The sequence below is a fragment of the Scleropages formosus genome, chromosome 18 (assembly GCF_900964775.1).
Source record: "Scleropages formosus chromosome 18, fSclFor1.1, whole genome shotgun sequence".
Lineage (NCBI taxonomy): Eukaryota > Metazoa > Chordata > Actinopteri > Osteoglossiformes > Osteoglossidae > Scleropages > Scleropages formosus.
This window is the reverse complement of record NC_041823.1, coordinates 13,131,815-13,156,633: the sequence shown is the minus strand read 5'-3', so window position 1 is coordinate 13,156,633 and position 24,819 is coordinate 13,131,815. Positions and strand designations below refer to the sequence as shown.

General features: G+C 39.5%; 1 protein-coding gene across 2 annotated transcripts; it reads right to left on the bottom strand.

The window, feature by feature from the left end:
* Positions 1–1,064: 1,064 nt before the first annotated feature.
* septin7b (septin 7b) lies at positions 1,065–23,777 on the bottom strand. Of its 2 annotated transcripts, XM_018740716.2 has the most exons (15): positions 23,691–23,777; positions 20,867–20,868; positions 17,475–17,577; positions 13,531–13,637; positions 9,905–10,005; positions 9,668–9,802; positions 7,292–7,409; positions 6,881–6,973; positions 6,400–6,496; positions 5,337–5,388; positions 4,139–4,264; positions 3,534–3,554; positions 2,688–2,823; positions 2,396–2,538; positions 1,065–2,070 (listed from the first exon to the last, which is right to left on the bottom strand). In XM_018740716.2, exons 1-15 carry the CDS (start codon positions 23,692–23,694, stop codon positions 2,031–2,033), a joined length of 1,278 nt encoding a protein of 425 aa, XP_018596232.1. In that variant the 5' UTR covers positions 23,695–23,777; the 3' UTR covers positions 1,065–2,030. The 2 variants fall into 2 exon arrangements, with proteins under 2 accessions (XP_018596232.1, XP_018596233.1); XM_018740717.2 differs by lacking the exon at positions 3,534–3,554.
* Positions 23,778–24,819: the final 1,042 nt, after the last annotated feature.

Sequence of the window (24,819 nt, the reverse complement as noted above, 5' to 3'; positions counted from 1 at the left end):
CCTACACATCCCACTCTATAAATGGATAAATCATTAAGTTGCTCATACAGTTTTCTAAGCCACCTTTGGTAAAGATGTCAGCAAAATACTAAATTAAGAATGCATGCAGTATATCAGCTAGTCAAGGTGTCTCCAAATGTTCTTGAAGGTCAGTGTTGGTTTCAAGTTATGTAAAATTAAGCATCAATCTTTTCCATTTATAAATGTGAAAAAGGACTGAAATATTCTGTTTTACTGCATGGTTGGGGAGTTACTCCTACAATAAATGAAGTAATACCTTGATTAAAACCAAAACATTCAGTGGTTTTTTACATAAGGAATGTGCTTTATACAGTATTATTTATGTAGATAGAATTATATAGATTACATTGCACTGTCTCTTTACTGCCCTCTTCAGACAAATTCTGCCAACCCAACGAGAAGTAGGTTTTTTTAACATTTGGTTTGGAATTTTATTTGATCAGTGCAAATTTGATTATATTATCATTCAAAGTAGGGTCTTTGTCATATATTGCACAATAGCACAGGTAAAAAAAAAATGGTAGGAGGGTATCAGGATTTGTCTATCCTGTGTTTTATGCACCTACTTGAATTATGAACCTCGGTGCAGCAAGTGGTAGGTAACAAATTAGGTTTACTTGAGTCACATGTCTGCAGCTATGTCTCTTTCTCTTAATGTAATGCATAAATTGTACTTTTGCTGAGATATGTCGCTTTGGACAAAAGCGTCTGCTAAATAAATAAATGTAAATGTAGGTAAATGCATATTTGACTCTTCACAATGGTTTTGTGCAATGTTTTATCTCTCACACACACACAGTCTGGAACTGCTTGTCCCAAGCAGGGTCACAGCGAACCGGAGCCTAACCCTTGCAGCACAGGGCGCAAGGCTGGAGGGGGAGGGGACACACCGAGGACGGGACACCAGTCTGCCGCAAGACATCCCAAGCAGGACTCAAACCTCAGACCCACCAGAGAGCAGGACCTGGCCAAGCCTCATGCGCCACCACGCCCCCCGCAATTTTGTATGATTTTTTAAAAAGAAAAAGACAAAAGTAGTCCTGTATCATCACATGTTTATTTTGTGACTTTGTACGATACGAATAAAAATAAAATTAATACATAAATGCATCGCATGAACAAAGCTACAGTAAATATGGCATTGGCTTTGAATTATCAGGAGAGCCAACTCTGTTACATGTTTATTCAAACAAGTAGTTACAAACGTTCTCCTTTATTCAGTTTGAAATGCCTATGAAACTACATGGTCCACAGACGAGTCTACCCCCCACAACTGAACACACACGCCATATAACGTGAACTTTAGTGAAGGCCAATATATAAAACAAATACATGTATAAGTAGTATCACATAAAAAAAGTTATAAATTGTGGTCCAGGGAAAAGTATTTTAAATTATATACTAGAAATGGAAGCAATTTTTTTTTTAAAAGAGATAAAGCAATCACAAATAAAAATACAAAAAAGCCTGAGTTGCAAGCTGGCCTTTAAGTTTCTGTTCACATCTCTCATTAGCCATTTGTCATCTGACACAAACCAATTGACAAGTGTAGACTTGGCATGAGGTTCCATGCTTTCTATTACAAAGAAGCATAAAGAAAGATAACAGCAGGTTCTGGGAAAACACTGGAACGTTCAGCAATGTTGAAAGATCATGGTTTAATCAACCAAATGCAAACCTTGATTGTACAGCATTAGAAAATTTCCTTTGCATAATTTGGCCAATGTTTTTCATTAAAACTGGAATAACAATTAAAAAAAAAAAAAAGTTAAAAAACCCTTAAATCTGATAAACGTATCCAGGTTCTACATTTCATTTAGGGTAAGTGCCCTAATACACCGGGCCGGCTTGTGTAAAGCACTGCGTCAGTCATCCCGCATGCAGGGCAATGTCACGCTGACCTGGTGTGTTGCTGGCTAGCCGAAACACTGCTGCACAGGGCTGGCAGACTGGCAGAGAGCACAACATGGAGTTCCCCAACCTCTCTCCCTGGGAGTTCCTCACATATTTTAAAAGATCTTGCCCTTCTTTTTGTTCTTTTCCAAGGTCCTGAGGGAGAAATTCAATATCACCGAATGAGTAATGAAAGTACTTACTATGACACTAAGAATTCAGCTACCCTTTAGGCTTTCCTTTTCCACGTACCTTTTTCGCAACCCACTAACATGCTAGATACACACAGGGCTGAAGCCATAATCAAACCCACATCCCTTCAACTCTGAGACAATAGCTCAGCCCCCTGAGCTACCAAGTGAAGGTAATATTTTAATATTGTTCAATGCAAAATCATGTAATTTCCAAGAACAGCACTGTAGCTGATTAAGTGAAATGAGAAGTGGTAAAATGTGTGTAGTACAGATAGGTGAGGGTTTACCTGGAAGCATCCAGTTTCTGTTGCTCTAGCAGGCGCTGTGCCTCCCAGTTGGCCTTGTCCTCCTCAAACTGGCGCCGCTTCTCCTCCAGCTCCTTGTGCTGCGCCTCCAGGTTCTTCTTCATCTGTTCATGACGTCGCTGCAGCTGCAGAAGGAAATATCCCAGACTGGGGTCAGTGTCACAGTTTCTGTTTGTATGGGGACAACAGTGCCACAAACTGTATCAGCAGCAGTTGCTATGGTGCCACTGATGGGCACTGATCTAGGGGTTAGATCGTGAACGTTTCATCTCACCTCTGCCTCAGAGTCTTTCAGTTTCTGCACCTTCTCCTTGACCTTCATCTCAAAGACCTGCTCCATCTCCATCTCCATCTTCTTCATCTTGGCGACATGCTCTCTCCGCTCCTCCTCCATCTGGGCCAACGGGCTTCTGCAAGCGGACCATGCAGACACACACAGAGGCTGATCCTACAGTCCGTGCTACTGTTCCCCTTTCCCAAACTGACATATTGATAAGTGAAGAATTACATCTACACCCATTCAGATGGATTTGCCACCCCATGCCTTTGTGTAACAATATAATATAACATTGATAATCAGAACTCACACCACAAAGACAGTCCATCAAGAGACTGGTCAGTAATTAACCTGGTACGTCTCCTCTAATGTGCAACAATCAGAACCCCGCAGAGCAAAGCCTAGCAACACTTGTAGTTAATAAGCTTTTAAAGCATGTTAGTAAACTTTAAGCAAGTAATCATTAACTCAGCTGGAGCTTTCAGGATTAACATACCAGAAATATGCCAAATGGAAAAAACATTGAGAATAAACATATAATGCGAAACCGCAAAATGGACAATATCACTGAAAGCTCAAGGTAACAGAAATCCAGGCTCCCCTTCTGCAGCTCTGATTATAGAGCCATATTCACACTCTTCTCTATACTGTAAAAAGACACCTAGAGAGAGAGAGAGAGAGAGAGAGAGAGACAGAGAGAGCGGGAGAGAGAGCAGATGGAAAGGGGCACCGTAGACACCACCTGTCAGCTAGAAGCTTGCTTACAGGTCAGTGACATTTGGGTGGGGAGCACAGAGATGAGCAAGAAAGTCAGCTTTTTTGGAATAACAAATTACCACTTACATGCCTTCAACTGTGTCAAATCTAAAAAAACAGAAACACAAACTTAACATGCCGAAATTAAAACATGCACTAAAAAGCCAGCACTGTTGCAAACAGACTGAAGTGCTGTCTCAGTGGATTCTATTTTGCTAAGGGTTACATAACAGAACAACCTCAAGTGTGGCTGTATAATATAAAAACGCATTGGGGCAGCCGACACCTGGATGGTCCTACTACTGGGGAGGGAAGAATGCATCTTGGTGACAGCTGAGCACCCCTTTGTCGAGGAGTAAGTAAGTGCACTATATCACAGTTGAAAGGGAGCAGTATCCGTGTGTTAGTTGCTGTTGCAAAGTGCATGGCAGGACATTGGGGAGTTAGCTGTTTCATGTCTTCATGGGGAACACTTAGATCTCCACTCTCGCCTGGCAACCCTACCAGCAGACATGATGCACAAAATCCACATGCCTCGAAAATACATTGTCTGTCACCTACAGTGCAGGGACTTTGATGAAGGCAAGACACAGGGAAGAACTTTGAAAATATCCTACATGAAAGCACAACATTAGAACCAACATTTGACAGTGCTATGCATGCCGGGGTTCCTATAAATCTGTACAACTCACTTGGTGAGCTGGCCCTTGCTCTTGTTGTTATCCACTCCATTGTAGGTGACAGCCGCCAGCTTCCTGCTCCTGTAGTTCTCATAGTGTACGTTGTTGGTCACATCCTTCAGGTCCTGCATGTGAGTCCTACAAAGAACCATACATAAACCACGTGAAACTCGACATTATACTGTTCTATACCTTTAAACCTACAAATACAGCAAATAAATACGTATCTTATGGCTGAAGATGTACTCTAAACTTGTGGTCATTAAACAGACCATCTCTTACCTGTTTTTCATGACAGGTCTCCATCACATATCACGCATAATTTTATCCTGAAAATCTGCATGTTATATGACTCCTTTTAAAGCAAACTTTTAATGATCACTTAAATAAGTGGTAAAAAAATCTGTACATTATGGGTTCACCCATTTTTCAAACATGCAAAACTCCTGCCCCACCATCTGAATACTGCGAAAATCTAATTCAAAACTAAACCTACAATATTAGAACACTACCTAACAAGGCAATACTAATAATGGAATTACAATGATCACAAATAATGATCATAAACCCTCTCTGCTGAGTTCCTTCTTAATTATCGTTCCTGATTAGAATACTAAATCGAATCACACAAAGTCCTTGGTAATGATACTGCCTTTCAGTAGAATTCTATGCATTTTATAACTTAATTTTAAATGGATAGATAAGGCCTGGTTTCTCCTCCTTAACTTCATTTAGTACTTTCTTGAAAATCTTTTCATTTATTGCTCATTATTTTCAGATGACAGCTTTACACTATGAAACTTCTGAAAGATGCTTGCAACCCATCATATGGTTACGAGATAGCTGCAATGCACAGGGAGGAGGAGGAGGAGGAGGCTGCTTGCCTTTTGTTGTGCTCTTCGTCAACATCATCAAGCCTTGAAATTTTCATTTAAATTACATTTTTGGTATGGTGTCTCCCTTGAGTTGCTAACTTGATGTATGAATTTTAGGGTACAATTCACATGTTCTTTAAGTGCAAGTTCTCATAATATGAGCAGTCATTACACATGAGAACAGTCTACTTACATCCCATTATTTCAGGTACAAATAGATTGAGTAAAATTTGTTACTTGTTACATGAACAAGTCTCCACCACAACTGTCATCAGTGTTGTAATTAGTGGCTATTAAACATTACTCATTGTGAAATCAATCACATATGGATGTACCTTATGAGCATGTCTCGTAGGATTGTGAAGTCACAGTGCTCCCCATTTTCCACTAGAGGAGAGGAGAGGGAGTTAAGACGCACAATTACAACACAACACACTATTGAGACTTTCACAGTTGCAACTTTTCTTTATGTAATTATTACTGACAAAAGACGGTAATTATCATCTCCTGTACAGGATACGCAAAACCTTTTAAACCACAGCTGTAGTAAACACCATGCAGTGTCAGGGAAATGTCTTGGATTAAGAGTCTGTAGCAAATTTTGGAATTCCAGAGTTCTCCTTTCTCCAAAATTGTTGCATACGTGGAAGTAGCATCATAGCTAGGAGAGAACCCAACAGTTTAATTTGCACAATACCCTATATCCCATGGCTATTTTACCTCACAGAGAAAATACCAGAATGCCCAATAAATGTTTTAACAAGAAATCTGCATTTTGGCATTAGGCAAAATAATCCTTGTTTCACCACTTTGCCTCTTTAAATGAGTTTAGGTCAGTGAAACCATTGAAAACTCAGCCCTTTGCTCCCATGACATGACATGGTTAACCACCACTACTGTCACTAATCACAAGACAAAAATCATGTGGGTGCTCTACCGAAGATGCTACTACCCTGGAACACTCAAATCAGTCAGTCAGCTCAATTCTCACTCAATGAGTGAAGAGACACTGACAGAAATCCCACATTTTTGTTCATTCCCAATACTTCATTAATTCCGCTACACCCTGGACCCCACAAACACCCCCTGGCTTTTCAGTAATGAGAAAACCACCACTGAGGCTGAATTTGAGCTTCATTTCACCACTTCAATAGACACTTCTATAGCATGTGGCCAGTTTAACTGACTAGACAAGAGCATTACAATGGAAACATTAACAATCAGGTAATCCATTAAGCAACTAGCAAGCACAATGAGGAGCATCAGTGTAAGATTACCACACTTCTATTGAAGCACTTGAAATCATGTCAAATAGAAAGCAATTGTGATTTGCAACAAGAGCTGCATTTGGTGCCTGAGCTCACAGGAGCAGCGTATAGCTGGTACATTGTTCTTTACCTTCCGCTACACCCCAGGGGTACTGCCTCCCTCGAACCCTCTTCCCATTGACTTCGATGGAGGTGTTGCTACCGACAACAGCAAGAGGCAAGCGGTCCTATAAAGAGACAAGAATCTTTAGAAAAATGCTGCAAGGTCTGATGACAGCAGCAGGCAGTTCACTGAGGTGGAGTCAGTTTGTTTGAAATGAAAAGTACAGTTAATGTCACCCTGATCCATCTGCCAAACACAAAAATAAAGCCAAACAAAAACATCACGTCCTTCAAAACCTGTGGTAAGTGAGGAAAAAGAAATACCCAGAGGGCTTGAGGTTTTAAACATTATAACTCTAATGGGGCCATTTCAAGGCCATTGGCATTTACCACAATTAGGCCAGTCACATTGATTAAATGGTTCCAGGGCACTGTTGCATTCTGGGATGTGAATGGCAAGGACATCCAGTGACCTCTTTGTCCAATTCATGTGCATTTCATGACTGTACCTTGATCTTTTTCACCAGCTTTCTCTCTTCCTCATCGTCTGTCTCAGGGAACTCATAGATTTTGATTTTGTGCTCCTGGATTTCTCGCATGATCTTAAAGTTTAAAAAAAAATAAAAAGGAACGTTATGTTCCTATACACTGTGTGGCTTGACTGCAACAATTAGTACATACAGTTTAGCTCGTCTCTCAAACAAATCTTACAAACAGTTTACTGCTGATCTTAAGGGCTGCCTAGATCAAAACTTTTTACTAGAGAGAGAACAACTGTCATAGATGTTTTGATTTCAGCTCATATTGAAAATGTTAAATATTTATGCTTCAGCACAGCACCTTGTGATGACAACTCTTGATTTACTATGCAACACTTAATGTAAGCCAACAGACAGCCACACACACCCACACACACACACCTGCTTCTTGAATTGTTGGCACTCCTCAGGAGTGAGTGTGTCAGCTTTGGCAATCAAAGGAATGATGTTCACTTTCTCATGCAACCGTTTCATGAACTCGATATCCAGTGGTTTTAGTCTGCAGAGAAAAGGCATAGTAGTTCTACGATGAAATCTCCTGACATTAATATGCACATTTTACCTCTCCTGTAAGGAGATTATGCACTCAGGCAGGAGGATATGATTTCAAAAAACTAAACTTTCTTTCAAAACTGGAAATCGGCAGCTGAGAAGATTCTAGCACATTTCAGTTCAGATGTTCCGCTACAACAGATTTTAACCACCCATTTAGAGACAGGAAAGGTACGATTCTTTTTTTAATCCAAGTCACATTCTCCCAGCTCTACTAGAGACTCCTGTGCAATATACTCCCAAGTATGTGGAGTGGATCATTTCTCAGTCCAGCATAACTGTCCCTGTCCTTCTCCAGGGCTGCGTTAAATGTGCCCTTGGCCCAGGGCTTCTTTGTCAAACAGCCGTTTGTTGTGTGGACACGAAGGAGCCGGGGGACTATGTGGACTGAAGTGTAGATTGAACAGACGACAATAATGAAAACTAAGGTTATCTGTTTGATAGCTATTTCTGCCTGCTGGCATTTAGGGATATTACATAAAAATACAACTAATGTTTCATGTTAAATGAGAAGAATAAGGATGTGCTTTTTCACATCTTTACAACACCAGGTGGCAGTAATTTGCTCTATCTTTTACCCTAAGTGAGAAAGTGATTCTGCATTATATTGTATGTCAGGAAACTGTATCACGGATATGTACGCTAAGTCGATTAACATGTTCCTATTAATTTCTTGCCTATCCTGTAAAAGAAAAAGGAATTAATTTCTTAGAGCAAATTTTGCCCTTCAGAACTGCTGAATCTCTCCAAGGAGTCTCAAAATTAACCTATTTTGGACACATTGCCCTCTGGAGCATCTGAAAGATAAATCAACTTGTCAAACCATCTGATATAACTAACTGTGTATTTGCTACTCATATATCATCGCTATCGGGGGCGTGGTGGCGCAGCGGGTTTGATCGGTGCCTTGCTGTGTGGCGGGTCTGGGGTTCAAGTCCCACTTTGGGGGGCGCAGCGGCTCTGTGTTTCCCCCTGTGCTTGCCTCCCCCGACACGCAGAGGAAGGACCTGGCAACCCACCACTGTTCCTCCCTTGACTTGCCTTGGAAACCACATGAGTGGTCGCTATGGTTCGGGTCCGACTTGGCACCTTGCATGCATATCATCTCTATAGGCAGCTACATGAGTAACACGTACAAGCAAGAGTGGTATCAGATGAGCTGTGCTTTGAAAATCACACATTTGTATTTAATACTCTTCAACTGCTGTGGAATGTACTTATGGTTACTTGAGTTGAAAAGAAATGCTAAATGCATAAATGTAAATATGTAAATATATAAAATCCAGCTCCACATAGTTCCATTTTCCATAAACACCATGGAAAAAAATGGTTTGCTTCTAGTTTTCTGCATCCTCAAACACCTAGAATAAGGCGAGAAGACATGTACATGTTCCCAATGACTATATGCCATCGTGTGCGTGAAAAAGTTACGACAGTTCATACAGGCCGGGGGGCGTCAAGTGCTCATTGGCGTTCAACAAAACTTCAGCAATAACTTTGTGAGCATGATTTACTGGTCACTGGGAGTGCCAGTTCATATGAGACTCTACATTGAGGTAGCCCGAGTGTCCTTTCAGTGCTTATCCAGTCCCCACACAGTGCCAGCTCAAGCAGTGTCAAGAGCAGGAAGTGATGTAAATAGCAGGAGCAACAAGGAATGGACATGTTATGCACAGATGAGTTCATTAACGAAACACTAAGTCTGGAAGCAATGATATTAGCAAATGTGAGTCTAAACACTGACCCTAAAAGGTGAGAACGGCAAGGATCTAGTACAACAGAGTCATTGTGCTGCAAAATGTATCCTCTGCAAGCCGTTTGTGGCACCGCCAACTAGCAATCAAGGACGCAGAGCTCTTTGCAGAAACACCGCTAACAGCGAATCAGCTGACTTGCTGATGAAGTACAATAAAACTGGTTTTTAGTTTTAAGTTTAAAATGAGTAAATGTGCTTAACTTACACGTTAGTAGTTTTGACAGTTATGTACCTAATTACAATGTACTAATTCTTCACAGTGGGTGACAAATACTGGGACATTTCCCTCACTGAAAAACATCAGTTAAAAGTCAAGAAAGTGAGAGAGGGTGTCCCCCCCCTCCCCTTCCTTTTACTGTATGCCAATAAGAGCACTGGTTATCAATCCTATTCCCAGTATAATGTGCCTACAGAGAGTGTGTTCATTTAGGAAGGGCTGCAGCACTCACCCATGTCCTGATGGGGCGATGAAGTAAAGGCAGCAATGGACCCTGTTGTCCGGCATCTGCCGCCTGTTCACACGGGACTCTGCATTGAGGTAGTCCTCAAACTTGCTGTCGATGTGGTCAATGACCGGCTGCCAGCTATGTAGGGTTCAAACAGCATCGGGTCAAAAACAAAAATGCTCTCACATCCCTCCTGATACTGCTAACTGTTGGTAAAAACTCAGGGAATGTGAAACTTACCAATCACTGTTGTCCACAGCATCTCCAAATCCTGGGGTGTCAACTATTGTGAGGAGGAGCTGGACTCCTCCTTCCTTTATTAACACCTTTGATTGCTCCACCTGAAAAGATAAAGGCATAAAAATCAGATCATTACTTTATCCACTCTATTAGAGGAGAATAAGGAAAACAGCGATAACATTGACATACGGTCCAATAATCAAATTCATTAAAAAAAAAGTTTAAGTAATTCATGTTTAAAAATACTTATTTGTGACACTAAACTTGTTTAATTTTGTGAAACGAATTAAACTCTAGAACTGTATAAATTAACAGTCATTACTACTGCACTTGACTACCCATGTGACTTTGCTTAAAGAGAGATTTAATAATAAATGCACACAGAGCCAAAAAAAGAAATAAAAGTATACCCCGAGATAAAGAGGTACAAGGAATGTCATATCAACGGTTAACTTGTCGGCCATAATAATGCATTCAGTAGTTTGTTTTTAATATTTTATAAAATCATATTTTTCCTTTTTGATTCATATTATTTGTACAGAAAAAAAATTCTGTACAACTTCAAAGTATTACCTCAACTGAAATCCTCTGGACTGGTTGACACTGAACAGTGAAATGTGATTGCTACCCTCCAATTTAATAAATTCAACCAAAGCAATTTGTTTATTAATGCTTTGGCATTTGTATGCACATGCAGTTTTGACAGCAAAAAACGAGCAAAAATAAATCAACATTTTCATAATTCTAATTAACAAGGTGTAACTTACTCCACTGCTAGCAGCAGGTGACACTAGGGATGTTTTTTTTTTTTCTTTTTTTTTTTTAAAAAATATAATCCTAGGAGACAGCACACATAGGTAAAAGCTACCTGTGCATCCTTCCTAACAGGGATGCGATTTGTAAGCGTAGCACTCAAGTGCAATACAAAGTGTTGAGAGACTGAACAAGGCATCATTACTATGAATTTCTGGGAAACACAGATAGGCATGAGAGGGGGGGGAAAAAAAAAAAAAAAAAAATCTACTGTGCTCTTACATATCAAAAAGCAAGTTTTTTTCTGCATAAAGAGATGCTCAGAAATGTCACAATACTACAACACACACCTTCTGTTGCAGAATTCAAGGCTGGAATGTCAGATTGGTGATTTCACAGAGGTGAAATGGCAAAGATTTTCCCTGTAGTCAAGAGTTCAGATGGAAACAGCACTAAGTGCCCCATGACGAGACACATTCTGACTGACTGCACATCTGAACTAATTGAGGTGGTATCGCTTCCAGCGGGTTTATGCTTCTTCGGGGATTTATGCAGCCCAACATCCCAACGCCAGGAAAAGAATTCACCACAGGGCATACGGCCTGCTTCCTGACCAACAGTACAGGGTATAAAAAAAGCAGGAAATGGGTTTATATCATTCCAGGGAAACTCACCCAGAGCCACCTGATGCTTTTTCTCAAACCAAAACTTTATCAAAGTTATTCAGACAAAACAAACAAAAAAAAGGTTTAAAGCAAGTTTAAATCCAATTGCCTTGCTATTACAAAACTACTTTGGCATTATCCAGTTCTTAATTTAATCAGTAAAAAGTATCATGTGTCCAGTGATAACTGGTAACTGGATTTTCAAATGCAGATAAATTTAGCTGAAGCAATTTCAGCAATATTTATGTAAATATGAATATAGTCAACATCATCTATATATACATTTGTAATTCTAAGGACTAAATAAATGCTGTGTTTTTACAAATGTATTTCTTTTGAAGGCAAACACACCGTGCAGATACAATGTGAGCACAATCAACAGTGGTGACCTTCAGATGAAGGGCACCGAATACAGGACCGGACTGTAACACCGTGGTACAACGCCAGGGGACTCCTGCCTGGGCTGCATGCGGCAACACGTGGTGCTAAAGCACTATGCCATTAGCCAGCTATGTAGTGAAACCAGAAACGCAACTTGTTACCGTTCTTATTGTCAGTATTTGAGCCATAGCACGGTATAAGGTAATCGAGAGCATTCACTAAGGAGACAAAAACAGAAAGGAAAAACAAACAAGCGCAAGATATGGAAAGGCAACACACGTGCTACGATAATCTACATTTTAATTCCACAATGTGCCAAAGATGTACATGAACAAACAATGCTGGACAAGTTGGACTTGTTTGAGTTCCACCATTAGCTGTTCCACTTAGAGTTTTGTCAGTCCATTTGCATTCTACATTGCAAACAGACATCTGCTGTATTTCTATTGTCAGAGAGCTGGTGTGGGCGTGAGGTAATAGTTTCAGCTGGCAAGTACGAAATGTTCACAAATGAAAACCTATTCCACCAGCATCAAACTATGCTGAGCCCTCAAATTGCTCTCAGTGCTGTTTAGAATAAAACACTTCCCTGGAGAAGTGCAACCCATTCACTGTAAAGGCTCTGGCTCCAAAGAGCAAGAACAGTAGCGGTTACTGAGGTTTGCCGTTTCTCAGCAGAAGGCTCTACACACAGCGTCCAACCACAGACAACTTGGAAACTTCTTTGACAAAATTCTGACCCTTAAACGAGTATATGTTGAGAAAGAATATGCAAAAAAAAACATCCAACCAAAACAAGTCCAAAAAAACAGATTGATAAAAGTTATGACACCACTATTTGTGCTAGCCAAAAAAATTGGTGTCATCCTAATATAGTTCTTGCCTGCTGCAGAAGTCACTTCACTGAGTACAAGATACTACATGCAGCCGCTTGGTGATCCATAATTAGTGTTCAGTTAACTGCTCACCTAGAATAGGAAACTGATGTAAGTTCACGTAAAGGCCAGTGCGTACTGTTTAAGGGCAAAGCCACACAACTTACACAACTAAATGTTACTAATTTAGGACAGGTCTTATGATTGTACTCAAACTGTTTCTGTAAATTCCCAACTCCATTAATGGGTAAATATGCAACATTTCACAGTGCAGGTTTCTTTCAAGAGATACAACAAATAAATTCAACATGTTCAGATGCCAGCACTTTAGTTTCCTTTTCTTCAGAATCTTACAAGTACTGATTACCGCAAAGGTATGTTTGAACATGTGATGACAAGCAGATAAAAAAAAAACAAAAAACAAAGCCTCAATTTCCTGTGAGATATCTGACATGTGATAGACAGTAGGAGTCGGGATGTCATTGAGAAATAAGGTAGGTAAGGCACCAACACACAAGAAGCAAACCTCCAGACTTTGTCTCCCATGAGATGATGAAATGCTATCAGCACCATCTACTCAGCCCAGTAGGTATTTCTATCATAACTGTGAAAGGAAGTCTGCCAAAACAGCAGTTCTTTTCAATATAAAATTTCACAACTTAAAAGCTAAATGTGAGCATGTATTTGAAAGAGCTACGTAGCAGTAGTAGCAGAAAGTGAGCACGGTAAAACTGTACTGTGGTCAGCTTGAGGAACTAAAAAAAGGTGAGAATTAAAAGCAGTTCTGTGTTGGCAGAAAGGTTTTTATTTTGCTTTAACAATGATTGTGTTCCACCTGGTGTATCATGAGAGCGTTGAACTCTTCTGTCATTTTGTTTGTCTTGTGCACGTGTTCCTCAAACACAAGACAGAAAAACAGATGGGATGGAAAGACAGGAGGAGTGATGACTACCTGCACAGTCTTCTTGATTCTGTGTGAAGGACCAGGGTATTCACTGGAGTACAGGTCTGTCAGGAACAGGGAGTTGATGAGCGTAGACTTCCCCAGCCCGGATTCTCCTAAAAGTGAAAATGTGTAAATTCTGACAATCATCGAAAGTGATTTAAAGCACAGGAGAGAAGAGTACAATATCAACTGTGGTACAATTAACATGAGAACATGGAAAAGGTACCATCATGTGAAATAAATTCTACAAAGTATACATAAAGCACTGTTCACCCTTCTGTAACGTTATCTTTGAGTACAAATACTGCTATTCATCTCAACAGGATTAGAGAGGTGCAAGAATCCATCAATATCCTGTTCGCTATCTGAAGGTCAGCAGATGTAGCGGAATTCGGCGTCTTCCCACAGACAAAACACAATGGCAGGGTTAGTCCACAGTTCACTGACTTTGTAGTGCAACTGAGTTTAAAGAATTACACACTTTCTATTAGGAATCTGTAAATCATCCTACAAGTTAGCTTCACAATTTAGTATCAGAAACCGGATTTACAAAGAAAAATGTGGAATTTGACAGCAATGCATAATATGGACGATATCCTTTATACGGTACAGAAAGAGTACAGAATAAAACTAAAATTCTCACATTTGCTAATGCCACTTTAGAAATAAATACTCAAAGTCAACTACGATAAATACTCAAAAACTCAAATACAAACTCACTACATAACAACTGTTTAACATTTCAATAAAAGTAAATGTGATGTAGAAAATGGAAAGCAGTGACAGAGAACCGTTTGTAACTTGCGTGGAAAGGGAACATCAGCACGAAGAGTAAACAGCATCATTGTACTTTAATTGCTTTAATTACCTCTGATTGATTTCCCTGCCCACTGTGAATGGAACAATCGGTACCGTGTGAACGGACACTGGCACAGAGTGCGCGCTGCCTTTGCCTTGACCTTTAACGAGTGGCCTTTCCATGAGAGCTTGTTTTTGCGTGTGTGTCTGTGTGCGCTTTTGCATGCTCCAACGTTTCGGTGCCAAGTAGCATTCTGCACGGTGCACAATAGAGGCTGTCTAAAGCGCAAACCGTATTCTATTTGGCTGAGGTCCAAATGCCATTTGTCTCACTGGATGTCACCATGACTGTCAGGGGTCTTGTGTAAGGGGCGGACGAATCCCAGGACGCGATTCAAGACAATCGGGAGAAATACAAGAGTGCAAGGAACACTGTCCACCACCTCTGATTTGTCCTCTGCTCCTGATAAATGTGAGAATGCGAGTCCAGCTACAGAAGCAGTTTCATTCCTCAGTCATCAGGAGGGAGGAACTCAGTGGGGCTTCTTTAACCACACAGTAAGCTGTTATTTTTTATCATTTCATTGCTTTGTTGAAGTGTTTATACAAAGCATCTTACAGATTTAATCGCCGACATGGTCGGAAACTGTACCGGAGCAGCTCAGGTTGCGTTTCTCAAGAGGACAATAGGAGATGCAAACCAGTAACCTTCAGGCTACAAGTTCCTATTGCTGAAAACTAGTATCTGCTGTCTACTTGGCCTTCCTCAATTCGCAAAACCAAAAAAAAAAAAAAAAAAAAATTACAAAATCAAGACTGTAATAGCTGCTTGCTACCTAAAAAGAAAACAGTGCACGTCATAGTGCAGCATAACTGAATCTGTTACCTGAAACTGGAGGAATAATTAAAAATCTATGTGTTTAACACAATGGACAGGAGACCTCTAAGACAGCAGCCATTACTAAGGTGCTCCACAGCAAAGCTGAGCCTGAGCAGACAACTTTGCCAGCCTCCTGGCCACTTCCTTTAAAGGAAATTTTATGGGATGTTATAAACCACTAGCTGTATTCAAAACTTCCTGCATCAAGCAAACACAGTGAGCTGCAGTTACCTTTGAACTGGGCATAACATATAACTGGGATTCATGTGGCAGCACTGTTTCTGCAAAGAACAGATACCAATAATAAAATGTGTAGCAGTACACCTGTGCTTGGCACAAAAAATTAAAACACATTTCCTCTCAGTTCCTCGTTGTAGAACAGGAGGTAAAGAGCTCATTCAACCCACAACAGACAATCGCACTTAAAAACAACTAAAATTTTACTTAAACATACGTATCCTTTATTATCTATTAGATATAACAAGGTACTGGAATTTACAATACAATGTGTGCTTCTTTTATTTGGTATTTACTGCTGATATGCATCTTCAAGATTTTTACAACAGGAAACCTTTCATAGTGAAGTTTCCTTAAAAAACGGGGCATAAAAAGACCACAAATTTGTGTTATACACTATGCCCACAAGTAGCCTTTTGAACATAAGATGCATTAACTAGCTTTGGAAAAAAAAAAAAAGAGTTGTATGTAACCCAAACAAACCGGCTTGCCATTTTTCACCCTGTCCCCAGTACAGAGGTTAACAGATAACCACAAAAGGCTCAAGTGTTTGAGATGTTACAATAACAACCTACTGCTTCCCATTGAGGAGTTGCGGAACGATGCTTTCCTGTAGGCAGAGCTGCTTCGAACTGGGAAGACATACTTACGCTGGAAAACGACAACTCGCCCTCAAAACTGACACAAAATCTGGCATAATTAACTTGTTTTCTGGAGCAGAGTTAGTCCAACTACATGTCAGGTCCAATCCCATTTTCTGCCAGGAAAATACTGCTCTCCAGTGAAATAAGGAATGAGTCCACATGATCTATGCAAGTTTATGCTCCCTGAGAAAACAGACTTTTCAAAATTCCCCTAAAACATATTATTTTACTGGAGGATACAATATTTATAAAAAGGAACATTTATATGACTAAATTAGTTACCTGTTTGGAATGATATCCACTGTTAATTACTTGTTAACTAATCACCTCACCACCTGGATGTTTAAATATACCATTTTAGAATATTCATTTACACGTGTTATCAAGAGGGAAGTAGCTCTGCACTTGGAAACACACTAGGACTAAAATGTATGCCCTCTAAATGCATACTTTTATCATCATATGGAATTGTTACAGCTTCTGGAAAAACTATCTGATATATTAAGAAATATAAGTGGTGGAAATTTAAACTGGAGGGGAAGACCCACTATTTAAACAACCCAAAAAGAGCAACCCCATCAAGAATGAAAACAAGATCAATGTCTCTAATCCACTCAAGTTACTCCGTCTTTTGAGAATAAGAACCTCTGATTCAATGAGTCTCTTTCACAGACTAAACTATTTATTCCTCACATTCCATGTTCAATGCCAAAAAGAATTTCTCTGCAGATGCCATGTTTACAGTATTTATATTTATGTGGAGATAGCTATGCCCTCACACTCAAGGTAAGCTGAACTGAAGCATAAATTAATTGCTTGTGATATCCAATTCTACAAATAAAACAACCAAAATCAAATATCACTTTTAAAGTTAATGGGTTGAAATTATTTCAACATAAAACAAGAACATTTGCAACTCTGTTTCTCTGAATTCTAATATTATGCATAAAGTATGTATGCAGTAATTTTCAAACGTGTCTTTCTGATCACAGCAATATTACACGTACATTTATTCATTTAGCTGAGGCTTTTCTCCAAAGCGACGTACAGCGTTAAGGTTACAATTATTTACCCATTTATACAGCAAGAGTACAGTAATTTTACTGGAGCAATTTAGGGTAAGTACCTTGCTCAAGGGTACTACAGCAGGAGGTGGGGATCAAACCCGCAACCTTTGGATCCAAAGGCAGCAACTCTAACTATTAGAGCTACCAGCTGTCCCTATGATATGCATGGAGTCCTCCTAATGTTGTGAGAATCAAGTATTTAGAGGGAAAACATACCGTTACAATGAAAACTGACCATTAGAGGGACATAAGAAAACCAGCATAAATGGCACACACTGAATCTAATTACAGCTGACTCATAAAAGCTGAATTTTCATTTCTCACCTACAACCATGAGCGTAAACTCAAAGCCTCTCTTGACTGACTTCCTGTAGACTTGGTTGGGAAGGTTTGCGAAGCCAACATATCCTTCTAGGTCCTTTTGTTGCTGCAAAAGCAAATACACAAGGTCAAGTTTTTTCTGTTAAGCATAACTTTAAAAACTGGATGCACAGAATACTGAGTCATTTATCAGTTGCTTTAAAGCAATCTTTTAACACTGCTGTGGCAACAACTGTCAGAGCGCCATGATGAGCAGAATAAAGCACACAGAGGTTCAGTACTTACAGCTAATATGAAAAGCACAATGTGCCAATGGAACAGGAGTTGGGTGATGGAGTTGGAGTTGGCCAGCGCAGCCAAACAGAGTGGTCAAAAATTGTAGTTTTGACGATCCGGGTAACAGCAGAAATGCATGAAATAAGAAAAGGAAAAAAAAAAAAAGAAAAAAGTTATCAGGATGACATTCTTCCGCACATGCTTTTTAACATAGCAGAAAACACAATGCTGACAGTAAAAAATGCCTGTAGGAAAAAAAAAGTCCACAAAAGAAAGAAGACACGGAGGCAGTTTGGAACACAGTTGGTTCATTCCTCTTTGGCAACATACAGCACAATTACAATTATCGATGTTTAACTTTATTTTATGAACCCATTATTAAAAGAAAAGGCAGTTGAAACAAATTCCAAGATATTACACCATAAGACAAAAACTACATTAAGTTATGCCTTTAAACATAACTTTATTATTGACCTTAAATTAGCTCACTCCTTTTTCCAATGCTACTTACAACGTGAGACATGCAACTTTACAGTGATATACCCATTTATGCTGCAGGATATTTTTACTGGAGCAATTCAGGGTAAGCTTTTTTCCAATGGTACAACAGCAGAAAACCTGCAGATTTCAAAGTGACAGACTTGGAATATCATATAATGGAATATATGATAGAAGCAACAGGCACTAAAAAGCAGAAAAATAAATTTATTCCCTAAAAATCATGCATACTGAAATTCCCAGGTGAATATGTTCACCTGCATTTTCTCAAAGCAGAAAAGGCAAAAAATATGACATTCTATTGAAAAGTAGCATCATGTTTTCAGCATTCTACAAAGGACATGAAACGAGGCCGCCCCTTTCAACGGGTCAGTGAAAGCGACTCCTCACACAGAGACTTTCTGAGAACAGAGCCCTTCTGTGTAGCCTTGGTTGTGTGACACAGATCATCTCCCATCTGGGATCATCTCGGCCTGCCCGGCCAAGCCGGTGGCATTAGAGCTGCAGCACTTAACACTGGGAGTCTGACTGCTGTTTTTTTTTTTTTAAAAAAAAAAAAAATCACTCTCCCTCCCCAAGTCTAAAATAATCTAGGACATCTTGCTAAAGTCAATCGAATGTTACATTACATTCCAAGTCATTTCATTCACAAAAACATTTACACTCGCTGGAAACGGGTGATGGCTAGAGACGAAACAATCCATCCAGCTAATGATACCTGTAAATTACAACTCTGTAAACTTTATTCACAAACAGCTTCAGCATAATGTCTGGAAAAGTATGAACATGTTAGTTAATGGATTCATTTAATCAGGTTTTTAATTATTGAGGCAGGATGGAAACCTGCACTGGAAATGGCCTCTAAGTCTATGATCAGAGGTGTTAATTGAAGAAAAGCCTTATTCTCACTCATTCACTATTATTAATAATGTCTTCAGGTCAGGATCACAGTGTTCTAGAGCCTATCCAAGAATCACAGAGTACTTGGCTATTCAGTCTACACCCTGGACCAGATTTCAGTCCACTGCAGGGTTAAAAAGCCTTCCTTTCACATATAACTTGAAAGCTTCTGGTTCCAATCTCCAAGAACAGTCATCCTATTTTACCTATGAGGAAGGGAACCGAAGTACAAATAAAATACTGAACTGTATAAAGAGATTGCAGATTAAGCACGACAGATGCCGCTCTTCTATAAATAACCAGAGACAGATTCCTTTTTGGCAACTCTTGAAGTTGTCTGTACAACCACCATAAGAATACTAAAGTTATAAATTTTTTTATATCGAACATTACTGTCGTGGTTCTGTAATGAATTGTGCCCCTATATAATTATGTGATGTATTCTCTATCCATGTTGTTGATATCACCACACAAGAAAACCTCTCTTGGAAAGAAATGTTGCAATTTCATTGATAGTAACAAAATATCTATTGTCGAACAGACCCATAATAGCTGCTACCAAAAACTTATATTAGAAGAGAAGCTTCTCTTAAGCAGAGAGGCACAATATCTAATGGTACATTTAAGATTAAGGTCTTAAAATATTCCACTAACACCTAAAACGCACTTTTAAATTTCAGGAAGCAGTCAGTGTGTACTTTCCTTTAATGGTCATTTTCAAAAAATGTTGGAACAATGAAGTCATTTCAAGCATAAGTAAAACGTAAAACAACTTTCCTTTAATGCTGACATGCATAAAAACATAATGTGCAGTGCACTTTCACAGCAGTGTCATACATTTACGCAACAGCAACTTAAATACATTCACGATGTATTAGGCTATGGATGTAAAATCCTTAATTTTTATGAAATCATTAACTGAACCAATTCTATGGTCATAAAGTTATTACCAATATTTTAATAAGTTTGTTGAAAAAAGCAAGAATGCAACAAATATGCTTCTTTTTAATACTTCTTAGGCTACATTAGCTTCTAATATGGATTAAAGAAGAACTCAAAGCTTTAACTTAAAGCAGACACTTAACACCCCATCTGTCACACAATTAATCACTCAAGAGGGAGGATAGGAGGAGGCAATGCGTGTTTGGAGCATCAGGGTCTGTAGGAAGTGACAGATGACACTTAACACATCAGGTGAAATAATGTTTTTCATACATTTTGGCTGAAGCCCAATGTTATTGTGCTTTATTTGCATGCCATAACGAAGACGTTTGACTTTTAAGAAACCTGCCATAAGACCAAGCCTTCAAAACCAACTGCCTCAGATGACAAAACCACCACAGTTTTACATGTGAACAAGTGCTCACCCTATACTACAAATGTACGCCCTTGTCAAGAGCAGTTAATGAAGAGGAAATTATTTGTCAAGATAACAATCCATAGTATACATTGACTATTTCCTACATTACTAGACACAGAGCTTATGCAGATTTTCTGCAGAAGATAATGCTGTAAGATGTAAGAACCATTCTCTCTGCAATAAAACATTAACACTGTGTAAGTTATTTTAACAGAGATATTAAAAAAAAATTAGGAAAAATCTGTTACTCTTCTCACGCAGAGAAGTTCCTGCTGTGTATTCAACTGCACGGGGCCCTAATGGTCCTGCTCAGGGAGCAGCTTTGCATCTGCGCTTTCTTAGTCTGGCTCTTGTAAACCACAGCTGCACTACTTCCTCTGGGCCTGCGGTCGTAGGGCTGTTCTACAGCGTGCTCAGCCGTTACATTTACCAGGACCTGCACAAGGTGACGACAGGCCAGGCGGTGCAGCAGGGAGGAGGAAACTGATCAGACACACACGAGGGACATTTCAGCTGACAGACCTCATGGTACACAGTTGATTTTTAGAAATAAGAAATCTGGAACCATGCAACACAGAACACAATCAAAACCACCAAAACTGAGACAATTCATTTAAAATAAAAATTTAAAAAAAAAAATCAGTTCCACAGAAAAAACAACACATCTCTGATTTATGAACACTCCATGTGAAACAATGCAACAAATATATGGCAAACAGTGGAAAAAAAGAACACTAAACTACTAAAGGCACTAGTGGAAAACACTACAAAAACGTACATTTCCTATACTGACACGTATGTATAAATGTTTTTTTGCCAAACTTTAATGCAAGTATTTTTGAAATTAAGCAGGGCAAACAACTCAAGACATCTCCTGCAATTTATCTGTCATTCAATCAGAAGAAAAAAGCAATAGATAAGACATTCCACAGTCATTTCTGATTGCTTATCATCACATACAATAGGCCTTTGCTCTCCCCAAACACAAAGGCCTTAAAAAAAACATGCTGAACAAAATTTTACCGAGAAATTAAAACAACTGCTTTCTTATTAGGTCACATCTCAGTTTTATGACTAAACTGCTTTGTAGAATCAGAATGATTATGGTTGGATTAGGGAACACCTTTAAGTTAACCTACATAGTAACCTATACAACTGTGAAGCTAGTGAAAAGAAAAACATCATTAAACATTAAAACATAAATATCTTAAGCTTGGAAAAAATACAGTGATATAGTTGCTAGTCAAGAGTGTCAACAAGTACGCAGAAGAATGCATATGGCTTTGTTATACCTAAAAAGTATTCTATGCTGCATACTATAACCAAGGCACTCAAGCATTCAAAAAAATGTGGTTTCAGTTTCAAATACATTCAAAAAATATGTTTGAAACTGAAGTCTGACATTTAAAGGGAGTATTTTACATTGATGAACATTCTGCAGTGTTATAAATATCCAGTATAGCTTGGGAAATACGTATTGATAATACAACTAGTCACCTGTGTCTGAAAAGCCACACCCCGTTTTAACAATGTTAATTAATCCCAGTTTAGACTTGGCTCAAGCAACACTTGTAAAATATGAAGTTTTCTTTTTTAAATACTGTATCAGAATTAGTTTAGTTCCAATTAACATGAGTTCATGAAAGAGCAGAGTGAAGAGTACAGCATTAAACCTGTGTATAAGAGGAGCACAAGGACTCAGCACCAGTCTGCTCACAGTATGACATATCTGTACTTTCATCAACTGGTATAAACTCACAAAACGTCCAGCCTACATTACTTCTGAAGGTGTGCATTGCGGACTGTACGTGAGACGTACAAGATTAGGTACAAGACATGCCTTCCTGCGTAGACTACAATCTGACAGCATATCAAGACAGCACTAAACTGTCATCTCCATTATCCCTCCCTCCCTCCATCCATCCATCCATCCATCAAGGATAAAACAGTCTGCATCCACGGCAGGGTTGTTCTGGCACAGAAACGATCCCACAAAAATACGGCGTGAGGCAGGGTAGACACTGGTCTGGATATGACACCAGTGCACGGCAATAAACTGATGTTAACAGCAAAACAAGCCAAATATAATGATTACAAATACTATTAGTTAAGAGTCCAGGGCATCTTAGGATGAAGTGTCAAAATTCCACAAACTAAATTAAATCAGATCATTTGATTAATTTTACAAACACCACCAAAGCTTAGATGAAACTGTCAGGGAAAAAGATAAGAGCACAGGGACACTGGGAAGGAGGACCCGATCCAGCATATCTCTGCATCGACCAGCTCTACTACGGTGGTTTGTGAGTGCTAAAAACTCCAAGTGTACACAAAATAAAGAGAGAAATTCACAAGTGTGTCTTGTGATCAGAGACAAGAGTGACGCTACAGTGGGAAATTAAGAGCCACAGAGATGCTAAGTGGCTGCTGTACTCACAGTCCAAACAGACCTCCTGCATATTACTACTTAATAATAATAATCATGGGCTCCCCAGCGTGACATGAAAAAGACCGTCCAAATTATGAAAATGAAAAGTACAATTTGGAGTTGCATAATAACTTGTGAATTAAAAACAGTCTGGTGTTTAGGTAATACAGATCTGTGTGTGTTTTCAGCGAAACACTGATTTGCCCCCAGTTTATCTACTGATACTATAGTTTTTTTTTTTTTTTTTCTTCTTTTCTTTTCTTTTAAATCTAACCAGCTAAAGCTAATCCCGCAATCTATCAAGCCTTAATATGACTGACTGTAAATAAGAGGGATGAAAGATCAAACCCGGGCTGATGATGAGCCCGATGTGTCCGGTGTGTGGAAACGAGCGCGTTTTCATATTTTTTACACCAAAATAAAATAGCTGCGACGTTCGAAAGAATGGATACTACAAATGACTAGCGTGTGACTCACCACAATTTTACCTTACTTGTTCAAATAAGTACTTTACATTCACTTCAAAAGTAGTAAAAAGCGCGGAGATAAAATAAAAGAGATCATCATGATCACGTCAGAGAAGAATTCGCACAGGAAATGATGGCTCTTCTTCGCGCTCGTTTCTGTAGAAAAACATCAGGCATTGCGAAAACAAGTGGGAGGCTGCTACTGAAAATGCACCACCGAGTTATGAAGATGGATTACAAGCACCGCTTTTCATACGCATATTCTTTGAGGGGACGAGGCGCTCACCCACCCATGTCGTGACCGTCCGCAGCCGCTCCTCTAGCACGTCTGTCAGAGATCGACGACACCGCGGGCGTGCGCACGACTCTTCGTTGGATCAGCGCCGGAAAAACAACGTCACTTTTCTTACGTAGCGCCTAGGAAATGCCGATAACGTCACGCTACGCTAAAAAAATGCGTACTCGCCTTTGTTGAATACGGCGCGGAGGAGGAGATCTCGCGAGACTTTTCCCTGCCACACCACGAAATGTTTGACTTTTCGGGAGAAGCGGGAGAGACGGACACGGGATCACTGTGTGGGCTGGGTTTATAGTCAGTTATCAGATTTAGCGATACAGTTTATTGTTTGCATTACACTCAAGTTACAGTTCTTTTAGCAATAACATATATTCACCTGAATACTACTGGATATTTACCTTTCAAGTGTTTTTGTTGGTATTTCGGTCTGCAGTTCCTTATCAAAAGAGGAGCTTCTTAACTACTGCGCCACCTTCTGTCGCCGCTGGATAGAACTCTTGTTTTGGATAACACTTCTAAAGATATTCATATTCATTCTGCTTAAACCTGTACAGATTATTTAGACACATATTTAATTTTTTTATACAGATTTATCTTTTATAAATTGATTGTAAATGTAGTGGATGTCTCGGGGGGCGGGGGTGCAACGGGCTTGGCCGGGTCCCGCTTTCTGGTGGGTCTGGGGTTCGAGTCCTGCTTGGGGTGCCTTGCGATTGACTGGCGTCCCATCCTGGGTGTGTCCCCTCCCCCTCCAGCCCTGCGCCCTGTGTTGCCGGACTAGGCTCCGGCTCACCACGATCCCGCTCGGGACAAGCGGTTTCTGTCAATGTGTGTGTGTAGTGGACGTGAATTTCATTGGGTGATTGAAATTAAAAAGAATGAATACGGTAACGGTTAAAATAAATGGGCTACAGTGACGAAACAGTTATGTTCGGGATCCATAAGATTTTGTAAGAAAATTTATATTTATTGTAGGCATGAATACCGCAGTGGCTCTGAATTTGAAAGGATATGACTCTATGACTCTTAGCCTTCATATAGGAACTTAGACACTTGTGTTCGATACAGTGATATGACAGCAATCACTAAATTAGTAATAATCCTAAACAATTTTCACTTTA

Bases quoted from the DNA above. Each gene is read 5' to 3' on its own strand.
- septin7b (XM_018740716.2), bottom strand. The intron at 7,410-9,667 runs GTGAGTGCTGCA...TTTTCTCTGCAG, and splicing joins ATCGCCCCATCAGGACATGG to ACTAAAACCACTGGATATCG. The intron at 5,389-6,399 runs GTAAAGAACAAT...CCTCTCCTCTAG, and splicing joins CCCCTGGGGTGTAGCGGAAG to TGGAAAATGGGGAGCACTGT.